Source organism: Strigops habroptila, chromosome 2 (genome assembly GCF_004027225.2).
Source record: "Strigops habroptila isolate Jane chromosome 2, bStrHab1.2.pri, whole genome shotgun sequence".
Classification (NCBI taxonomy): domain Eukaryota; kingdom Metazoa; phylum Chordata; class Aves; order Psittaciformes; family Psittacidae; genus Strigops; species Strigops habroptila.
The window spans coordinates 1,066,713-1,086,889 of NC_044278.2; the positions used below are offsets into that span (position 1 = coordinate 1,066,713).

General features: G+C 38.0%; 1 protein-coding gene across 20 annotated transcripts in view; it reads left to right on the plus strand.

Annotated features, from left to right (window-relative positions):
- Positions 1-20,177, plus strand: part of ROBO2 (roundabout guidance receptor 2) — a 1,090,001-nt gene that overhangs the window by 972,697 nt on the left and 97,127 nt on the right. For 14 of the 20 annotated variants that reach the window (XM_030471548.1, XM_030471544.1, XM_030471547.1 and 11 more), the window contains 3 exons: positions 853-864; positions 13,778-13,902; positions 18,096-18,267. In XM_030471548.1, coding sequence (XP_030327408.1) covers positions 853-864; positions 13,778-13,902; positions 18,096-18,267 — 309 coding nt within the window. The remainder of the gene's footprint in view (positions 1-852; positions 865-13,777; positions 13,903-18,095; positions 18,268-20,177) is intronic. The other 6 variants (XM_030471537.1, XM_030471552.1, XM_032919751.1 and 3 more) reach the window with 1 other exon arrangement.

The window sequence follows — 20,177 nt, forward strand, 5'->3', positions numbered from 1 at the left end:
CACAGTTGCAATCTGGAGTCAATTTTATGTCCAACTTTTCAACTCTTCTGAAAGGGGATGTCTTTATTTTATTAACAGAGGGACTGACAGGCTTCTTCCCCAGCACAAGTATAATGAAGGGCTGTTGCTATAATCAACTTGTTGCAGCAGCAGCAGCTTTCAGTCTTTATATCAGCCTGAAACAGTATTAAACTGTCGATCATTTAGCAGCAATGTTTTTAGGAAGTAGAAGTTATCTAAGCAGTGATTTGGGAAGTTCTTGCTTCAAATCCCTGCAGCCATTTCAGCCTATTTGTTATATTTTCATCAGCACTGTCAGTGAGGAAAAAGCAGTGTGCTGTAAGCTTTCACGCCTGTTATTGAATGAGAAAAACTGTCCTGGGCTTTCTGAAGCCCTTACTGCTGTACTGGGTGGTCATGCTTAAAATTCAATTGGTATTTGACTCAGAAAACAAACACCTTGCATTTACTGGCATATGACATTTGGCAGTCTGAGGCTTAAATTGATGTGTTCATCTTGATCCCAAAGTTTGTGCTAATGCAATGCAATTTTTCTTTTATCAGGCATTAACAATGATACTTGGTGATGGCATGTGAAGATAATAAAAATGTTTCTCAGAGAATGGTTCCAGTCAGCTTGTTTAGATGCTATGCTTAAGTAGATGTGATAATAGTGGCATGTGATTAAACAACAACAGTAAACATTTTACTTAGGCTGTCATTTGAGGGGTTAGCAATCATGGTAGTATCCATAGTAGAAGGTAACATTACACGTCATGCATTCTGACAGATATTCTTTTCTTTTTTTAATTTCTTTTTTATGTTCTCACTACACCATTGTAATGTCAACAGCTCGCCCCGTTGGTAAGTAACCATCCTTCTATCCATTTTAGCATGGCTTCATGCAATGCTTCATCTTTCATTTGCAACAGCATTTAACTGGCTGAAATTAGCAGCCAGTGCTTAATAGTTTTAACTGTCTAACCCCAGGCAAGTGATTTTGACTGACAAAGTGCTATTTCCAAACTTCGTGTTTTCTGCTGTGTCATGTGTAAATGCATTTGCCAAATCACCAACAAATACCAATCAGCTAAACAGGGTGGGTGTGATGATACCGAGCCAAAATCACTCATTCAGCTGTTTTTAACAATCTTTTTAAGGGCCTGGTATAAAAGCCACTGAAATCAACTGAGAGGATTGTTTTGACTTCAGCGAGCTTCGACCAGGCCCTACATGGTCAGCTCATTACGCTTTTATTGCATAGCAGTAAAAGCACAGACTTTGCATGTCCTGTCTTACTTGTATCTTTCAAAGAGGTTTGAAATGAAGTAGTCCTGAAATTGAAGAGGGGATGGAGCAGATTTTCATGCTTGTTACAAAAGTTCATCATCGTTTTTTGCCCTTGGGTCATCTTGGAGTGCATTTCGGAATGCACTGTATAGGATGCAGATTGTTTGGAATGACAAGTCCAGAGGAACACAACTTCTGGATTTTTAATTCCCACATTGAAAATTTTACTTCTTATTCCTATGCGTTTGAAATTATTTCTGAAGATTTATAAAAATATGACTGAGTGTAATGGAAAATTTGCAACTATCAGTAGCTGAAATTCACTTTTGGTGTTCAGAAATATCCTGAACAGATTATTTCAGGTTTTTTCATGAATGTTTTCTCTGTGCCTATATGAATTTTCTAAATAATCTAACTAGTTGCACTGCTCTTCTGATTTCTGTAGTTTCTGTTTAGATGTATCTTTAATAATAAGGTTACTCTGATTTGTTTGGATTAGCATGAAAAGTCTGTACTGGGTTTTATGGAGATTGCTGAGAGGTTTGGTCTTTATTTAGTTGGAACCTTTGTTAGATACATTTTGGCTAAAGTTTGTGAGTTTGAACTTGTCACAGCTCTTTACTATTATGAGTTCAGAGGAAGAAAGTTTAGAAGAATTTAAAGGTGAAATCCAGGTTAGGCCTCTGTTTCAAGAACTAATGTGATCCCATGCTTATTAACTTGCTTGGACATAGAACCAAGCCGAGTACCTCTGCAGTCACAGGATAGCTTACTGACATCCAGAGAATTCCCTATGCAGAATGGAACATCACTGTTCTCTATTTGGGATTTTGATAGCAAGCTTTAAACCCCAGTTGCTAATGTATTACTCTGGCATTATGCTAGTTCTCAAGAACTTCATTCCCAGGAGATGTAACAGTGTAAATCTGGAGTAAACTCATGAGAAAATTTTCCTTTGCTTAGAAACTATAGTATGAATTTAGTATACTTGTAATGTAAATCTCTCATGTTAGAGAGAGGGGGGTTTATGGCTAGTTCTTCATTTCCTAAGAAAATGCTATAGGATTAAAAGTATTTTACTTCTAGATATTTTTCTCACTTTGCTCACTTTTAAAAGAAAGGCAAGAAAAAACATCACGAGGTAGAGGCTTTCAGGCTCTCTGAAAGCCACATAAAATAGATGTCTGGAGATTCACAAGAAAATGATAGGTTCCAGCAATGTTGATGATATCTCATTTTGGAACGCTGATTCTTTTTCAAGACCATTCATTGAGTCATTTATGATTCCATCTCCAAAGCTTATATAGAAGCTCTTGGTCTCAAGTCCTTATGTCCAGGTTTATGGTCCCCTTGTGTAACCATGCTGTTGTCAATTTGGCATATTCCCTGCCTATGCTATTTTATATTGTTAAAAGTGAACATCTGGTACAAAGAAAATTCTTCTTTTACATGGTTTATTCAGGAAACATAAATTAGAATGGTTGATCTTAAAATAATTATTATATGGGCATATGGTCTTTATCAAACTAATTTAGTGATTATCTTTGTGACTTGTGAAAAGATTGTTAAGTAAATAAGTCCAACCCCAAAGATATTTAACATACAGAACTACTGTACAAGTGTGTGCGTAATTGCTGTGTATAAGCAGATCAGTTTCTTTAGATCACTTTCATCTGTTCCTGTGCCTGCAGAAAAGGCAATGTTGTCCATACAGTAGTTTATACCTTTACTGTTTTTCGCTTAAGGACCTAAAATGAAACTGATCTCTACAGTTCCTATCTCTGTTTCATTCAAAGAGTAGGCAAAGCAGGCAGCTACCTATCCTGGTGTATGAAAATTTAAAGCCCATTAAGGCAAAACAAAGTAACTTCCCTCTCTACCACCAGTTTTCCACCAAGAAGCCCAAGCAATTTTCTGTTAAAATTGTCATTTGACAAGAATGGTGAGTCAAATCTTGTTGCATTTTTTTTGTTCAGGAAGTTTACCATAATGCAGAGCAAAAATACTTCTCCTTACAGAAAGGAAGCTAAGGCAAACACTACTCAATGCTAGTAAGCTCACAGATCTCGAGGAGGCTGATGTTTTAAGAGAAGTATATTTATGTAGTTATGTATACGTTAAACTGCAGGGAAGCAGTTTAAAAGTTTATATTCTTTTGTAACACCGGAGAGTTATCTAGGTACCTCTACCTTTCATCACTACCTCCAATTCAAAGCAGACAGGTTTTGTCTTTGTTGTGTTTTAAACAAGACCAAACCATTTTCTTTCAATGGCTTGTCACTGAAGAATAGAGAAACATATTTTTTAATGTTCCAGGATTGCAATTCTTTTGCAAATGGAATAATTTTCATTTTCTATTCAGTTTTTCCTGTTTCAAATATTTATATTCTGTCAGTTGTGATACTTTTATTTAAATTTCAGCTTGAGTGGAAAATTCAGGAGTGGAATTACCAATGACCACGTTTAGTTCAAGCAGTTATTAACATATGGAACATACTACATAGACAAAACGAGGTATGGTTCTGCCCGAGGTGGATAGCAGCTGGTGAATTTAACAGCTCTATGCCAGATTACTCATCATGTTTGGATTTGCTGCTAGGCATAAATGTGTTACCCATTTCTAAAATAGATGTTCTCTTATTTATAACCTTTTGAAAAGATTTCCGACAGGATTTACAGCAGATGGGTTTAGGAAACAAGATATTTATCCCTATTTAGACCATTTTAACTCGTTAGATGGATTTTCCAGATGAGCAAGTTAGTGTTTTTTTCACTTTTGCATTCTGCTGTATTTCTTATGGCAGTTAGTTGGGTAGGGAAATAGCTGCTAAAAGCAGCACAAAGGAGGAGCATATGTTTCATATAGTCCCACTGAAAGTAGCACTGACCCTCTTTTCAACAGCAGTTGAAAAGAGTTCCCTTTGAGAAGGGAGTCCTGAAGTTCAAATAAAAGATCTATGAAGATCTGTCCAATGTTTCAGTTACCTTTTTACTAATCATCCAAGAAGTCATTCAGGTGACAGGGTACTCAGTTTGCAAATTGATTTCAACTACGTCCAAGTGAAAATACAGCTCTCTACATTTCAGTTGCCTTACAGTGTGTCAAGTTTACTTAATTTATTGTCATTTGCTATGACTTCTCTTCCCAGAAAGAAGTGACATGCAGCAAATAGCTAGATACTTTTGCTGCCTGGATAGGAATTAAGTATTTGGAATTCACTAAGGAAATAATGGGAGACCAAGCTACAAAAATTTCATTTCCCTCCCATGTTAAAGAAGAGAGAAACAAATAAGAACCTGCCATGAATTTTCCAAATTCCATAATAATTAAACACAGTCTGTTCACATTTAAGTGCAGTGTGACTGTATGATGGATTTCACTCTGCTTTGGGAAGTTTTCGCAACATAAATCAGCCTGGCATGACTTAATGATCTGTTAAGAGTGGTGCAGCATGAAATGTAAAAAAGAAAGGACTGTATCTTAAAGTTGCATTAGGTGTTGTGCCTAGAAATTATGTTGTTTGTTGTTGTTAGATGGTGCAGATTGGTGAGAAGCATCTCTCTCTATTCTTCTCCATTCTGACTCTTGCAGGGAAAGTCTGTGTAGGATGAATGCTTTTCTTTTTAGTATATTCATGAATATATCACCTTCACTAGAGACACTGAGGATTTATAAAATCTCGGTAATGGCAATTGGTGTGTGTCGGAAGAGGTGAGATCATACTTGGCAGTGGCAGAAATCTCAAATCTGTATCAGTGTGTGGAAAATAGCCTGTCTGCCTGCTACCAGCTGTAGAACTTTTCAGAAGAGGGTAAGGACACCAGTGAATATTAGGCTTTTTGGATTTGTTCCTTCCAGAAGTGAAAGAATAAAGCATCATTCTTCTTTAAAATAGGCAAATTCTTCAGATTAAAGAAAAATGGTTGCCATAGAATGAATTCAGATTGTATACCAGGAAGAGCTAAAATATGAAGCTGACTTGTCCTGACATTTCTTAGCCTTTTCAAAACCAGACTAAAAATCCTAAAGTCCTTAGCATTTCTACTTTGTCAAAAGTCCACTTTTGCCACTGAATGTAAACTTGAATCCTATAATGACTTCAGATATCATAGAAATATGTTTGCAGTATATAGGCCAGAATGGCTCAGCAAGTGGACACTGAGCACTTTAACCACCAAGCATTTAAGTACCAATCCACAGAACTTGGCTTCAGTTCCAGCTGCTCCAAGTCTTCTTGGGTATGCCAGATAGCAGTCAGAACAGAAACACAGAAGATATGATAGAGGATTCTTCTTCAGTGATAAGTGTGAAAGATGGCAGTATATGTACTGGAAGTTTTAGTGTGTTATACTGTGATATCCTGGCTCATTCCACTGTGGCACTAAGTATGTACTAGTACTCATACTAGAGAAAACCCAGTTACAGCAAGTGCAGGAAGTGATCAAGCACCGATTTTTTTATTGCCGAACTCCAGCTTGGGAAGGTTTCAGGAAGTTCAATGTGTAAATCTTTTTTAACTTTCTGGAAGCGTGCTCCAATTGGTGGGCACTGTTTTCTTACCTCAGTGGATTCTGGGTCTACTTCATAAGTCTTTGAAGATGAGTGTGTAAAAAGGTCTTTTGATGTGTTGGTTGCTCCCCCCAGACTTTTCCCTTCCTCTTTCTAAAAGGAGAAATCACTCATATTTCCTTTAAGAGGAACATGGAGCTCCATACATTAATCCATTCACTTTTCCCTTGACCTTCTTTGCTCTGTTGCTACTAGCCATACTACAGTTTGGTAAGTACTCAGTATTACTCAGCAGCAAAACTACTGTATGCCCTGTATTTGTTGAACACTAGCATTTTCAGTCAGCATAAACAGTCTTTTTTTCTTCCTCACTCCTTTTCCTCTCTTCACTTAACAGTGGCCCAAACTGAGCAGAGATTCTCCTCTCTGCCTTTTTTATTCTCAAGGGTAAACAAGCCAGAAACTTATCATGTTTATCACTATAGATGTAGCCTATTAGCCTATCTCAGCTCTTTACTCTTCTCATCATCTTCTTAGCTCTTCTCTTCAGCATGTGAATTCATGTTTTTTTGAAGGAGATAAGCAGATAACACTCATTATTTTGATGAAATCTTACTATATCAGCAAGGGGTATGCTTTTTTTTTTTTAAACACATTACCAGCAAACCATCCTGCTATCTCTCATGACAAAAGGAATCATGGCAGATTACATGTCTTTTTGTTGGCATAATTTGTTTTGTTTGCTAAACTCACAGAAGGTATAGTAGCAAGAGCCATTCCCTAATGGTACAATTTACGTTAGCAAGCAGACTGAAATGTTAAGATTTTAGGAAAGCACATCTTTTCTATCTGATCTGAGCAAATGGTATATCCTGAATCTGAGACACTTCAGGAAAAAGAAAGAAGTTAGAAAGCATTGTCTAGAGCAGAGAAAGTCCTGAGTAATATAAGTTATTGGGCAGACAGAATCAGCGCTGCCTCTCTTTATATGCATCAGAACTAAGTAAAGGGCTTTGTGGAAGGGATTTTCCAGGAGCATCTGTAAGGTTCAGGGACCTTTTAAAAGAGATGGTTGGACAAGATATAATAAAGTAGAGATATATGATTAAATGAGAGCACGGTACAGTCTAATGAGATGAAATTCCGACCAGGATTTAAACTTAATATTTAAATGCACCATAAAACAAAGAGGAGGAGGGGTTCAGAAAAGCTTTGCTATTGAACTCAGACCACTGGAAAAGGGAGTCTGAGTTCAACCATCAGAGGGAGGATAGAAAATAGATGCCGTTCGTTTCTGCTAGGTAGAAAACAGAGCTGGATTTTTCTAATTATTCTCACAGTTTTGTTTTATTGACATTAGTTCTAGAGTTCTAAAGAAGGGAGAACAAATCCTTGATAGTATTTTTTTTTTGTGTGTGTGTGCTTCAACTTCTGTTATAAAAATTATAAATGCAGATTTGGCAGTTATGTTAATTGAAATTGGCAGGGAAACTTTGACTATAAACCAGACCTGCTTCTTCCATTATTGTTTATCTTGCTTCTCTTTTTTCCACCATGCAGATTTATCCCACTTCTTTCTCTTAGGTCATCCAGGGATAAAAGAGAGATTTTATGAGTCAAAATACATAGGACAGTTAGCAGGTTTTTATTGATTGATTCTCTAGACTTTTTCCGCCTCCGGCAAAGAAAGAAAAACAAATGCTAATACTTCCATGCTTTCAGAGATTATCTGCTTCAGAGTTTCAGAGTGACTGAAGGATAAAAATGTTGCTCTATGTGAAATTCAGAACTTGAATTTACATTGAAGATTAGCACAATTAGTCCAGGTATGAAGGAAGGTTTAGCATTCTCGAATGAAGTGTGATCTTTTAACACTGGTGGTTTTTTTACATGGCTTATCTGAAAACAGCAAACAAAGCAAAAGAAAACAAAGGGAATTTCTCACTTTCAGTGAGGGAGGAGCAGCATGAAGGACACTTACAGAACAACTGGTCCTAGTAATAAACTTGCTGTGGCCTCACTTCCCCCTGCTCTCTACCTGTGCCCCACTGTAGCCTGATTCTTCTTCCAGTGCTTCCTTTCATTCAACCTGTAAAAAGTTCTCCCCACTTGCCCCCTGTGCTTCTAGTTTTGTATATTTGACCTATTGCTGCAGGACATACGAGAATTAATTTTGCAGCAGTGTCAATGTTAAAGATGGTATCAGAGCTATGGATTACTCATATTCCCCTAGGTTATGGGAAGCTGCTTTTCAGAAGAACTTTTTTCAGAAGTACCTGTTTTGCCACCTTCACTTGGGTAATTTTAAAATAGTATCACTGGTTTAGTGAAGGGCTTCATGAATCACTTGTTACCCCCAGAACCTACCCAATCCTCATTTTTATTGGAAGAACCATCCACCTGAAGAAGAAATCATGGAAGAAAGAGAACACTCTAAATGAGCAAGGAAAGAGAACATAGTTAAAACAAAATGTCCACAAAATGAGATCTATGCACTTGTTTCAAAGTCCAACTGCACTCATATAGTCTAGGGAATTATCCTGGTTTCAGCTGGGATAGTTAATTTTCTTCCTATACATTTTAACTGAGACAGGAATAGTTATAGATTCCTATGTTAACATAGTACTCATGGCAGAGAAAAAAAAAAGAAACTAATTTTCCTGGCAGCTCAGTTGTAACTAGCATGCTAAAAAGTTAATTCCTTCCCTGTCTGTGAACACACCTAATCAATGGAGTGCACCACTTTGTAGAAAATGACCATCCTTAGCTTCCATTAGTTTATCCCCGGTAAGAAATATCTGAATTAATAGTAGGCCCAGGCTGGCATCCTCTCAGGCTCCTATAATGGCTCTTGTGTCAGAGGCTACACCCTTGGTTTATCATTAGTCATAGCTAATGGTGCATGTACAACTTTGTGTCATAAGAACTGCACATCACTTTTGGTACCCATTAGAAAACTCCTGAGGAAATAACTGCTGACTCAGCCTAGGTTTCTGGTGTTTGAGACTGGACGTATTTTCTGTTTTCTTCTATTTACTCCATCAGCAATAGTAGCCTTGCAAAACATCTTTCAAAACTCCTGGACTTTCATAACTGCACTTTTGGGCAGATCATGCCATGCAAATAGCAGTGTTACAGCAAGGTATATAAGTAGGGACTTACATATTTCTTTTACATTTGTATCACAAAAGCATCCAAAATTCTATTATCTCCCAGACCACCTAGACAAATGTAACCAGTGACACACAAAATCCCACTGGTATTAGTTGCTGGGGTTACAATTCCATTTCTGCTTGTGGTAGCAATATTGGGCTAAAACTTGCTACAATATCTACTTCTAATTAAAATCGTAGCAATATAATGTATGAACCTCAGGACACCTGGGCGGGGGGAGGTGCTGTGGGCAAGTCATGATAATAAAATTCCTTTAAGATCATTGAAATCAATGTAAATGACAAATCACAAGATCAACTTAAAAAACTGTGTCACTGGATGAAAATGTTGCTTGTACTTGATTCGGAATCAGTGTACTTTTTGCTATAAATTCACATTTTTCTGTGGTAATTTTCCCCTCCCCTACTGTGTTTTCTGCCACATTTCGTATCAGGTCACCAGAGTTCACCTAGGAGGGATATACTCCCTGTCTCAGTCTAGCAAGCAGCTTTATCAGCTCCTGGTGACTCAGCATAACCTTTAGTATTCAGCAACACTACTGGAAAAGAAATTAATGAAATCCATCCCGTCAGATTAGAGATTCTGCTAAGTGTTAAGATTGGAGAAGAGTTGAGAAATCCCTTTGAAATAATTTGCAGTATTTTTTTCTTCTTTCTTCCCCCCCCAAAGCTCTTTAACACTTGAGCAGAGGCTACCTTCATGAACATTTATTAATGGAATAAAAGATCCATTCAGTCATGCATAAAAAAGCATCTAGAAAGAATTCAACGGAATGCACTCTTCCTGTTTCGAATAACATAACTAATGATTACTACTGCTGATGCTTTTCTATCTCCATTTTAATTGTTGCAGTGGAATACTGTTCTGTGCTGTAAAAACAGTTCTGAACATGATATGATTAACCTTGGGGTCCCCCCATCCCCTCATCTCAAAGCCCTCTTGCACATGGCCTATGCTTTCTATTCATGTTCTACCATCTGATTTCCATATCATCCTGCTCAGCCTTACAAGCGGCTATTAGCATAATAGAGCTCTAGTGTGACATTGATTGAAACCAGCGCTTGCTGAATGTAGTATCAAAGCATAATTTGCCAGAAATCAAATCTAATTTACTGTGTACTATTTACATTTCAAAAAAAGAAAAAAGAAAAAAGAGAAAAGATGTTTCAATAGAAGTACACTATAGTCTATAGTCTTAACTGTTCTTTTTTCATATTTTTCGCTGGTCCCCTGGAATCCAAGCAGTATATTTCCATTTAGAGCTATTGTCTTTGTCTTTCAAATGTCAATTAAGCAAGAGCTTTTCCATTCTGTTTGTTCCAATCCAGTTAATGTTACATCTGAAACAGTGAAGGATAATAAGTCTGATACGCACAACACTCAGTCTGCTGGTTCCTAACAGTTTTTTCAGCAGATTCTTCTAATGACCTTAATGTTTAGCTTGAACTAAGCATTAAAGTACCACATAACTTTAACAGCTGAACCATATCCAGCCTGCTGTTATTTCTCTAACTGTACCTCTTCAAAACATTCTAAAAATCCACCTATTTTGAGAGAAGCAATAATGGCTTGAATTAGGTTTTGTGCAACATTCACATGCAGCTGGGCTTTAAGCAAGTCATGGTCTCAGTTAACCCTTCTGCAAAATGGGAGTAATAAGATTTATCTATCTTTATAGACAGCATCTATATATGAAGATAATGAGCTCTCTTTTTAGGAAAATTGAAGAGCCCAAGTGCTTAGTCTGTCAAAGAAGTCTTGCTGTCTCTGAGCAGGGTCATGTTGCATTCTCTGGAGATAATCGGTGTCTTACTGCTTGGCTGCCTTGGTGTGCTGACCAAGAATTACTCCTGTGATAATTAACTGTTACTTTCAGCTTTCAATTTGCATTATTCAACTAGAAATTGATATAAAACTGATACAGTGAAAAGATTTTTTGAATGTTACGAGGCCACAGATCTTCTGTTCACCTAATACAGCAAATGCTGAAGAGGACTTGCTGTGTGGCAAGGAGACAACAGCAACAGGGTCAATCCATGTCATTTAGATTACCTGGACTGAGCTACAGCCTTAATTCCTGCTTCTTTTGCTTGTATCTTTTTGCAAAAGAAATAATCCTTTATCTGCTCTCAGGAAAGTGAGAGAGATTCAAAATTGGGGGTAGGTCAAGAACTAGAAACTAGGTAGAAACTAGGATGCTTATAATTACTGTTTCTTGACTACCAAATTACCTTAATTTGCTCCTTGGGAAGTCTGCTACAGCAACAAGTTCAGTTTTATTAAATCTGCTCAGAGCTTTGGATTGTTGACTTACAGTACAGCCCTCTGTGTATGAGAATGTTTCCAATGAACCCTTAAACTTGCCTACTTTACATTTACTTGGTTACATGATTTGCCCTTCTTCCTTCTGTCTCAGAGCACTGCCTGCATAACCTGCTGCCAGTGCACGAAGCATGCCTACAAAGGGATCTTAGGCATTGATCATGCTTCCGCAAGATCTATAGGGTGGTTTTCTGTCACCAAGTTTTTAGCATCACAATAGGAGGTTTATGGTCTTCAGGCCATCCATAAAGCACATAGACATAGGACCCATGCATAGTTCCTGTCAAATGCAGATGTAACACCTGAAGAGGTTAGAGGTTTTCAGTTCTCTACTCTGCCGGAGGTTCCTATTGATTCTGTATTAATATCCAGGACAATGAGCTTCTATGGCTGAGCATCAAAGAGTGAACAAATTCAGTGACCTTTATTAAGTGGGTGGTCAGAACTGTAGAGATACCTTAGCATAAAGTAGGCTTTCTAATTCACACTCTAAAGGTCTTTCTCTCCCTTCCCATATAACTGAATGAACAAACGTGCTAATTACCACACTGCAGTTTTCTGACACTTGTAGGGACTGCATATAGATATGCTAGGTAAAACACGGTGAGGGGAAACAAGTAACTCACTGCAGTCCAGCACTTTAGGAATAGTACAGCATGAGTTAGGATCCTAGATTATGTGTAGCAATACCTATGCTCTTATAGAAACCTCAAAACATGTGGGTATAAATGGGCAGCAGCAGGGTACCTAAACCTATATCCCTTTCAGAAGACTAACACCTGCTGAGGCCTGGGGAAGGGGTGGACACTTCTTTCTCCAGAGAGGCCAAAACCTGTGTTTAGAAGTGTGAGGCAGAAAGATGTCTCATGTTGTCCTCACCCTCTGCCTTCAAAATTGATGGTGTTTCATGTTTGTTAAGTTCTTTAGAGTTGTTGTTTTAAGGGTACATTATACCAGTGCTATTCAACTGGTGCTCTCTAGACTCCTGCTGATCTATAAAGCCTTGGGAACTGCAAAGTGTATTTCAAAAACTCACACCCGCGTACATTTCTATGCAGTTAGCAGATTTGCGTTTGTGCTGTCAGCAGGTGTAATCGGAAGCTGGGTCTTGATTGCTCTTCTTGCCTAATTAAATAGTTTGTAATTATAATGGTGAAAATACGGTTTTCTAAAACACTTAAATTCTGTTTACCTAAAAGCTTAGTGTTCCTAAAACATCCCTTTCCACAACCACCAAACCAATATTGGAATAGAAGAAAAGGAATGTGGCTTTTTGGTTTGGTTTGGGGGTTTTTGTTTTGGGTTTTTTTTTTTTGGTTGTTTTTTTTTCAACTCCTTTGTCCCCTTCTTCAGCCTGCCCCAACAGTTAGTTAGTCTTTTGAATTAGTTCCAGTGAATTCCAGTATTGAACCAAGACTGGAGGGTTTGCATGTCATGCATAGAAAAGTCATTTGTTTTATCACATCATGCTCAACGTAGTCACTGATGTCAGTTTTTTTCTCTCAAATCTTCCAACACTGCTTCTTCCTCACTGTTCTTCTGCACATTAACGCCTTTTCTCTCCCTTCTTGCTCCCACCAAGCACTGACTCTTTATTCTCCATCACTACTTCCAGACAACACAAGCTACATGTCTCTTTTAGAAACTGCTCACTTCTGACTGTGCTTCCTGGTTCCCTACATCTGAACGCTGTTAATGCCATCTACTTGAAAACATAGACAGTTCTGGTTCTTCTTTCTCCTTTTTACATTTCCTTGTCTCTTCCTGATCCCCTGGAATACCCATTCCTTCTTATTCAACACTCACTGCTGCCTGCTAACTCTTCAACTCCTACTTCCTTCTTGTCTCTACACAAGCTGAAATCTGTATCTCCTAAATAAGTGTTGTTTTAGCAACTTCTCTTTGTACAGCTAGTTCTCCTTCTACTTCATTCTTGACCTCACTACCCCTAAGAGAAGTGAGGCAGCTCTTGAACTTCTGTCCTTCTGCTGTCATCCAGACCTTCCTCTTTAAAAGTCCAGAGGGGCAGACTGCAAAGGACAGTCTGTATATCCTAATTCGTATATTGCAATACACAATAGCTCTAGCAAAATAACAAGCTCTGTGAAGCGCAGAAGGTATATATGAGAGTGCTGCCTAGACAAAAGGTAAAATACATCCAGAGCTGGCATCATAAACACCCGACTACTGCTCCTTAGCATTTATTGTCATCAGAATTTACTGTAGCATGTATGGTTGTAATGTTTCTTTCTTTCTTTTGTTTTTACTGCTGGGGATATCACACACTGATATTGCTGCTCTTTTTGTTGCTGCTGTTGTTTTTGTTTACATATTAGTTCTGTCTATACTAATTAATGTTTCTGGTGTCACGTCCTCTGGCATAAACCAAATCTTCATAATGTTGTCTCTTTCCTTCAGTATTCCTTATCTCCCCCTTGCAAAACATCTGAAATTTACACCATGGTTTTTCTTACTTTCTAGCTCCCCCACAGTTTGTGGTAAGGCCACGAGACCAGATTGTAGCCCAGGGTCGAACAGCGACTTTTCCTTGTGAAACTAAGGGAAATCCCCAGCCAGCTGTTTTCTGGCAAAAAGAGGGAAGCCAGGTAAGTTATAAGCACCCTCACATTCTTTCAATCCTTTCTAAATAGTTATAGTCTTAAATTTTTAAGAAAATTTTTAATATTGCCTTCACAGATTCTTTTAATCTTTCACAGGAATTTGACTTTTAAACCATCACTATTCTCTAGTGACATTTTTATTGCTGTTGTTTAGAAATATTAATATTGTGACGGGCTCAAAGGCCCTTTAAGTTAGTAAAACTTGTGCTAGGTGCTGTATAAACGTATAGAAAGCAACAGTATGTATCTTAAAGACTTTTCATTCTGAAACCCCCAACAAACAGGTGGGTGAGACAAGCATAGTAGATAAAAAAAGGTATGACTCAGTTTTTAACTAATCAGAGTCAGTAATTACAGTTCGCAACCTGTCTAGACATGATCAAGCAGATATATATCTAGCAAGCTGATTTGCATTGGCATATTCTCATAGTGCATACAGATAGAGGTTTTGAACAGGCAGATGCTTTCTTAGTAAAATTGTCTCAGGAAATTTCCAAATCTGGTTTTGGAAATATTTCCTTGATCCTTACTGTCACTTTTTGAAAGCAAAATTTCTGATGTGGTAATCAATGTTGCCATCAGCCAATACTAACTTCTGTAGCTTGCCTTAATATTTTTTTACTGCTGTTGCTGTATTGGCAAGATGTTAGAGCAGAAGAAAGTCCTTCTCACTTTGAACATGCAGTTCATGTTAGTATGTTAAATTCGAACACTTTAAACTATGTGCTGTATTCTCTTTTGCACCTGAGAAAAGATTAAAAGGGGCAAATGGATGCCTAAAGACAGTGCCTTCTGCAGCTCCCTGATGAAGACTGTCACAGCTACGTCTGTCTATGTATCTATACTATGTACCCTTCTCCATTAGCTGAATTAATCTTTTCAGAGCCACACTGTGCCATACAGTGCAGAGGTGCCTTTTGTCTAATCTGGAGGCACTGTGTGTAGCAGCTCAGTTAAAATGTGAGATAAGAACTGAACCACAGATCCCCCACACTGCCCTATCTGTTTCTGCTTCACCTTCTCACCAGGTCAGATGACTGGTCTAGAATGACAGGACCAAAGCTGACAGCATTTTGTGCTCAGTTACATTTGTGGCTTACAAAGATAGAAGACTATTACTTTATGGGTGTAACCTCATATGAGTGTAAACTTAATCTTCAGTGTGTATCCTTCAGTGTGTTATTTGGAGAACTTTGGATCTAGCCTCCATGGATCACATCCTGAAAAAGCGCAGTATTGTGAGTCTCACTAAGGTGAAAATTGTTCCAAGGGGAAAGTAGAATAGCATAGTGAAATTAAAGTAGGAAGTACTCATGTGCTAGCAAACATTTCAAAACCATTCCCTGTAGAGCATTTTAATAACATGGTAATGTTTATGTAAAGTGAGCTTATAGTGTCACACTTAAATCTAATAAAGTGGACATCCATCATGCTGTAATAAAGAGAAGAGCTTCTAATTAAAGTAGGACATCATTTGCAGGATTAAAGTCATTTAGCGTAATTGAAAAGTGTTAATACTCTATTTTATCCTCTTCTATTGGTAGCACTTCAAGGGTAAAAACATTTTAAGGTGAAAATGCATCTTGTGTCTTTAATTGAATGTTATTACCTACTGATTGTACCGTGTTGAAGCTGTTTAATTACAAACCTGGAAAATTAATTACCATATTGAGAACCAGATCCCTGAGGGTTAGAATGGTCTTTTTGGCAAATAAATGCAACATAAAAATTGATACCTGCATGGTTTATAATCAAACCTTGAAACATAGCTCAATGTGATTCACTACACCCTCTTGTTAATTGAGCATCAGTGAAGTATCACAGGTTAGTGTTTCCTTCTCAGTATACAACTTGCCAGATTTTGCAATGAGATGCCAGAAAATAGGTGAGTTTCACATACTGTATATCATCATACAAATCTGAAGAAAGGTGTGTTGGCCAAATTACCTGACTTTTCACTTTTGCATGCCCAGCTATAAGTTGTTGCTTGGTTTTACAACACTAGGTTCTGCTTTCACTCGAGGAACCATTCGCAGCACCGCTGTTACTAACAGTATCCAGAGTAATGTTATGTAGTTGTGTTAGCCCACTCCAGTAATTGTAGGGCATCTTTCATTACGAATCCAATTCTCAATCCTGTGTTTCTAAGCACAACCAGCTGGAAGGGAGGGGAGCTGTTCCCTCCTGAGTCATTTTTTGTGCGAGCTTGTGCATAAACAGCTGGTCCTTTGTAATCAGTAGCCTTTTCCCCAGAGCCCAACAGCTGCCCGCCAATGAAATGCACCAGGGCAGGGGATGTGTAACCTTTAAACTATCTGGATTAATGTTTTCCTTGGATAAATCCAATGCTGTTATATCAGGGATGACTCTGGTCCCCCTGTTTGCAACCCAGTGTTTCACCACTGTTCCTGGCAGCTAATTAAAACCAGTGAAATTGTAAAAACATTTTAAAAGGGGTTGCACTGTAATTCAGGACAAGTTACAACACAGAGATATCTGGTCTTTGAAGGGAGGAGTTGTGAGACCGATTAACTCCTCCTGATGTGTGGAATATTTACTGGGATGTGGTACCTTTCCAGAACAAGTCCATGCTGAAGATAAAAAGAAGGGTAACCACCCTTTCTAATGCAGTGGTAAGAGGATTCTGACATGTTTACTTGGGTGCATATTGATTTTTGAGTGAAAATTTGCTGTGAAAAATTTCTTGAACATTGACATTGAAAGGGGGTAAGGAGAAAGGCTCACCCTAGGTTGAGAAGTAGCCTCGTAGGGTAATACAATTATAAGGATATTTGGAGTGTCGGATCTTATATAAAGCATATCTCTCTCCTTTTACTGCCAAACTCAGAGAGAAAAAGATGTGAGTTCCACTTCAAAGCAGATTTTTTTTATATCCAAGTTTGTTTCTTGTCTGTTCCAAATAATTTTTTGTAAACCATTAAGGTCTACTGCAGAAGAAGCAGATCTACAGAAAATTCATTTGATACCCTACTGCATACTTTTAGATTTTCTTTTTAGCCCATATAGTCAAGCTTAAAAGTTAGTAGGAACTTGTCATTAGAAAGCACAGCAAAGCTACGCATAACTGCAGTAATGACTGAACGGTTATCACAGCATGGTAACAGTGTTTTAGGATATTCCTGTATTTTTCTTAGAGTTGACATAACAGACGGACCCTATCTTCTTGGAATTACTATTGTTTAATTAAAGTTTAATTTCTCCCCTTTTCTTTCTTATTGGGCAAGGCTGCTGACCTTTCTATTCGCATTGTCTCCCTTTTCCTGTTGTTATTCACAGCAAGAGCTGTGCCAAAAAGTACAACTTTTTCCTTGAAAACACAGCCCTTGCCACTAAAACCTTTTCAGTCCTTTTCTGTATTATTGATTCATTCAGTCCATCATATGCAATAACTACTACATCCATTCCAGTTATTGACATCTCTCTTGTCTCCAATCCGGCCCAAAAGCAAAAGCTAATCTCCCTGTTTTGTGCTAACTGATGTCTTACCCTACATGAAATTATTTTTCCTCTCTGATGATTTCCACATCAGAATAATACCATTTCTCTTCATCCTCAAGGCTCCATGCTGCTTTTGTCCTTTGGTATATCTCACTTTTAATTTCCTTCTCCTTTAAGCTCTCATGCTCTGCCAGCTCTTCCTGCTTTATGACCTGTTTGTATCTTCCTCCCAGCTTTCGTTCTGTGCTACAGTCTTACTTTCTCCTTTGCCCAGAACATATTCACAACCAAATAATAGTGTTGTGCTCTCTCAAACCTCCAGGATTCAATTCTTTCTGCTAGTTGTCTAATGTTTCTTCTAGTATTGTGCTCTCCTGGTTTTGATGGCCAACTAAGTGTATTATTACAATTACATTCACAATGAAGATGAATGTGTCACAAATACAAATCTGTCAAGTGTGATTGTTGGAAAATTTCTCCCCGCCTATATCCCCAGCCAGAACACACCACTATGTGCTGTCAAAGGGCTGTTTCTAATTTAAAATGCAAGTTGCCCAAGGCAGGGAAAGCTAGCTCTATGTTTTCATAAAGACATAACCACACTTACTTTTTCTTCTAGCTCATATGTAGTGCTTTTAAGGAAAGTCATTGTCTCTCTCGCTGTGGTAAAAGTGGTGCTTTTGTGTTCTGAACTGATGTAGGGTGAACTGTCTTTGCAGAATCTGCTCTTCCCAAACCAGCCTCTCCAACCCAACAGCAGGTATTCAGTGTCACCAACCGGAGACCTAACTATTACCAACATTCAGCGGTCTGATGCAGGCTACTACATTTGTCAAGCACTGACAGTAGCTGGAAGCATTTTAGCAAAGGCTCAGCTGGAGGTTACTGATGGTGAGTTATAGAAATTCCTATTGTTTTTTCCTGTCAAAAGTATTTTAAAAGCAGTGTAAATGAAGACATATGAGATCACATAATTCACAGAAGTAAATTGATAGGTTTCTACAGAAAATACAATGAAAGAGGGTCTCTGCAATTGTCTATGTTATCAAAAAGGCCATCAAAGTCTAGTTTGCCTTTTGCTTGCTTTTTGGAGGTTCCTTAACAAAAGGGACAAACCCAGTTAGAATAGGTTTGGTGAGAAAGGAAGCTGCTCAGTTCACTAGAGCTAAGACAGGACTGCAGATAAACGTTGTGAAGAATTAATAGGTTTGCAGTTAAAGCAGTGAATTGAGGTGCAGAAAGATGAGGTTCAATTCTCACCAGTCTTCAGTATTATCTTAAGCAGGTAATTTGGGGATTTGTCCTTAGCTCAATTAAGTCAACACAGTTGCTTGAACTTACTGGAGTACTGTTGGTTCAGAACAGCTACAACACATAGCCTTTTAGTCCCTCTGTGAATAAGGCTTCTATCTCAGAGCTATGTTCTAAGAATTTCTCAGTGTGGTTAGGTGTGAAAATACCCATGGAAATATGCAGGTAGAGAAGAGTTTTCAGGAAAGGAAAAGCTCTGTTTTAGTGCTTTCTATTTCATAATTTCGGGTTTGTAATTTGTCCTCCCTTGAAGTTTACCTTAGTCCATCTGCAAACATGAATCCTTTTCATATGTCAGGAATCCTGTTGATATCCCTCTTCATCCTATTGCAGATAGAAGGCAGTTTGCATCCTTTAATGTTCATGAACAACAGAATTCCTCTTATACTAGGAGATTGTGGCGTTCCCCAGCATCATTATTCCATATCTTAACTGACACATTAAATATCTCCTGACAGACTTTGATGAATTTTTGCCATTAAAACTGTTGTTATATGCAGAGGTCTACTTTTACTGTTCCCTTAGAGACCTGCCTGCACCACAAAAGTTTGAAAAGATGTCTAATTCTGAATAATCTGGCTTTTCACAAGAGCATATTCATCACAAGTGACAGGTAGAGAGGTTCTGACTCATGTTATAGAGGTTTGAGCATTAATTTGATTCCTTTTCTTTGTTTTCCAAAAGCTGTCTATATTTTTATGACAAGGGGAGATAATTTCTGCCTTATCCTTGCATCTTTACAAGCACATTGCTTTTCTGTAAAGTAGTTTCTGGACACTAAAGGCTAACCTTTGCTCTGCAATCTGTTTAAGTCCTTTCTTTCATGGTTTACGACAACATGATGCATTTTCATTCAATTCAAATTTAAATGTAGATTAAAAGGTCATTTAAAATTAATGGAAAGGCAGTATTTTTTAATATCTGTCCATAGTGCTGCCTGATTCAGTGCCATGACTATGACTGGAATAAATAGAACACACAAACATTCGCTAAGAGAACTTTGAGGTGTTAATGGTTGCACCTGCTGATTCTGTACAGATTTACTGCAACAGGGGCTGAGTGGATCAAATCAGGTTCAAGGATACTAGTGATGAGAAATTCTTCCTTTTGACAGACAAGGCCTGTGGCTTATCTCTACCTATTTCTTGTGTAGATGAAAAAAAGTCCTAATTGACCTCTTTGGAATTTTTGTTAGTTTATTTAAGTCAGTGGAAAGCTCACAAAAGTGTCCCTGCTGAAATGCAAATTCACCTACAGTTAATTCTGATTGAAGGCAGTGTGCATTCCACATTGCTAGAGAAAGCATTAGCTGGTGGCTTTGCTGCCTAAGGAATGCAAGGCTGGCATTCTTCAAATGCTTTCCAGAGCACACTGTCAGCATGATTATGAAATAATACAAGCTGGCTTTATAGAAATACCATTTCATACTTGAGTCAAAGGGCAGGTGAGGTCAGAAGAAAAGTGCCAAAACAATATTGTGGAACTGAGAT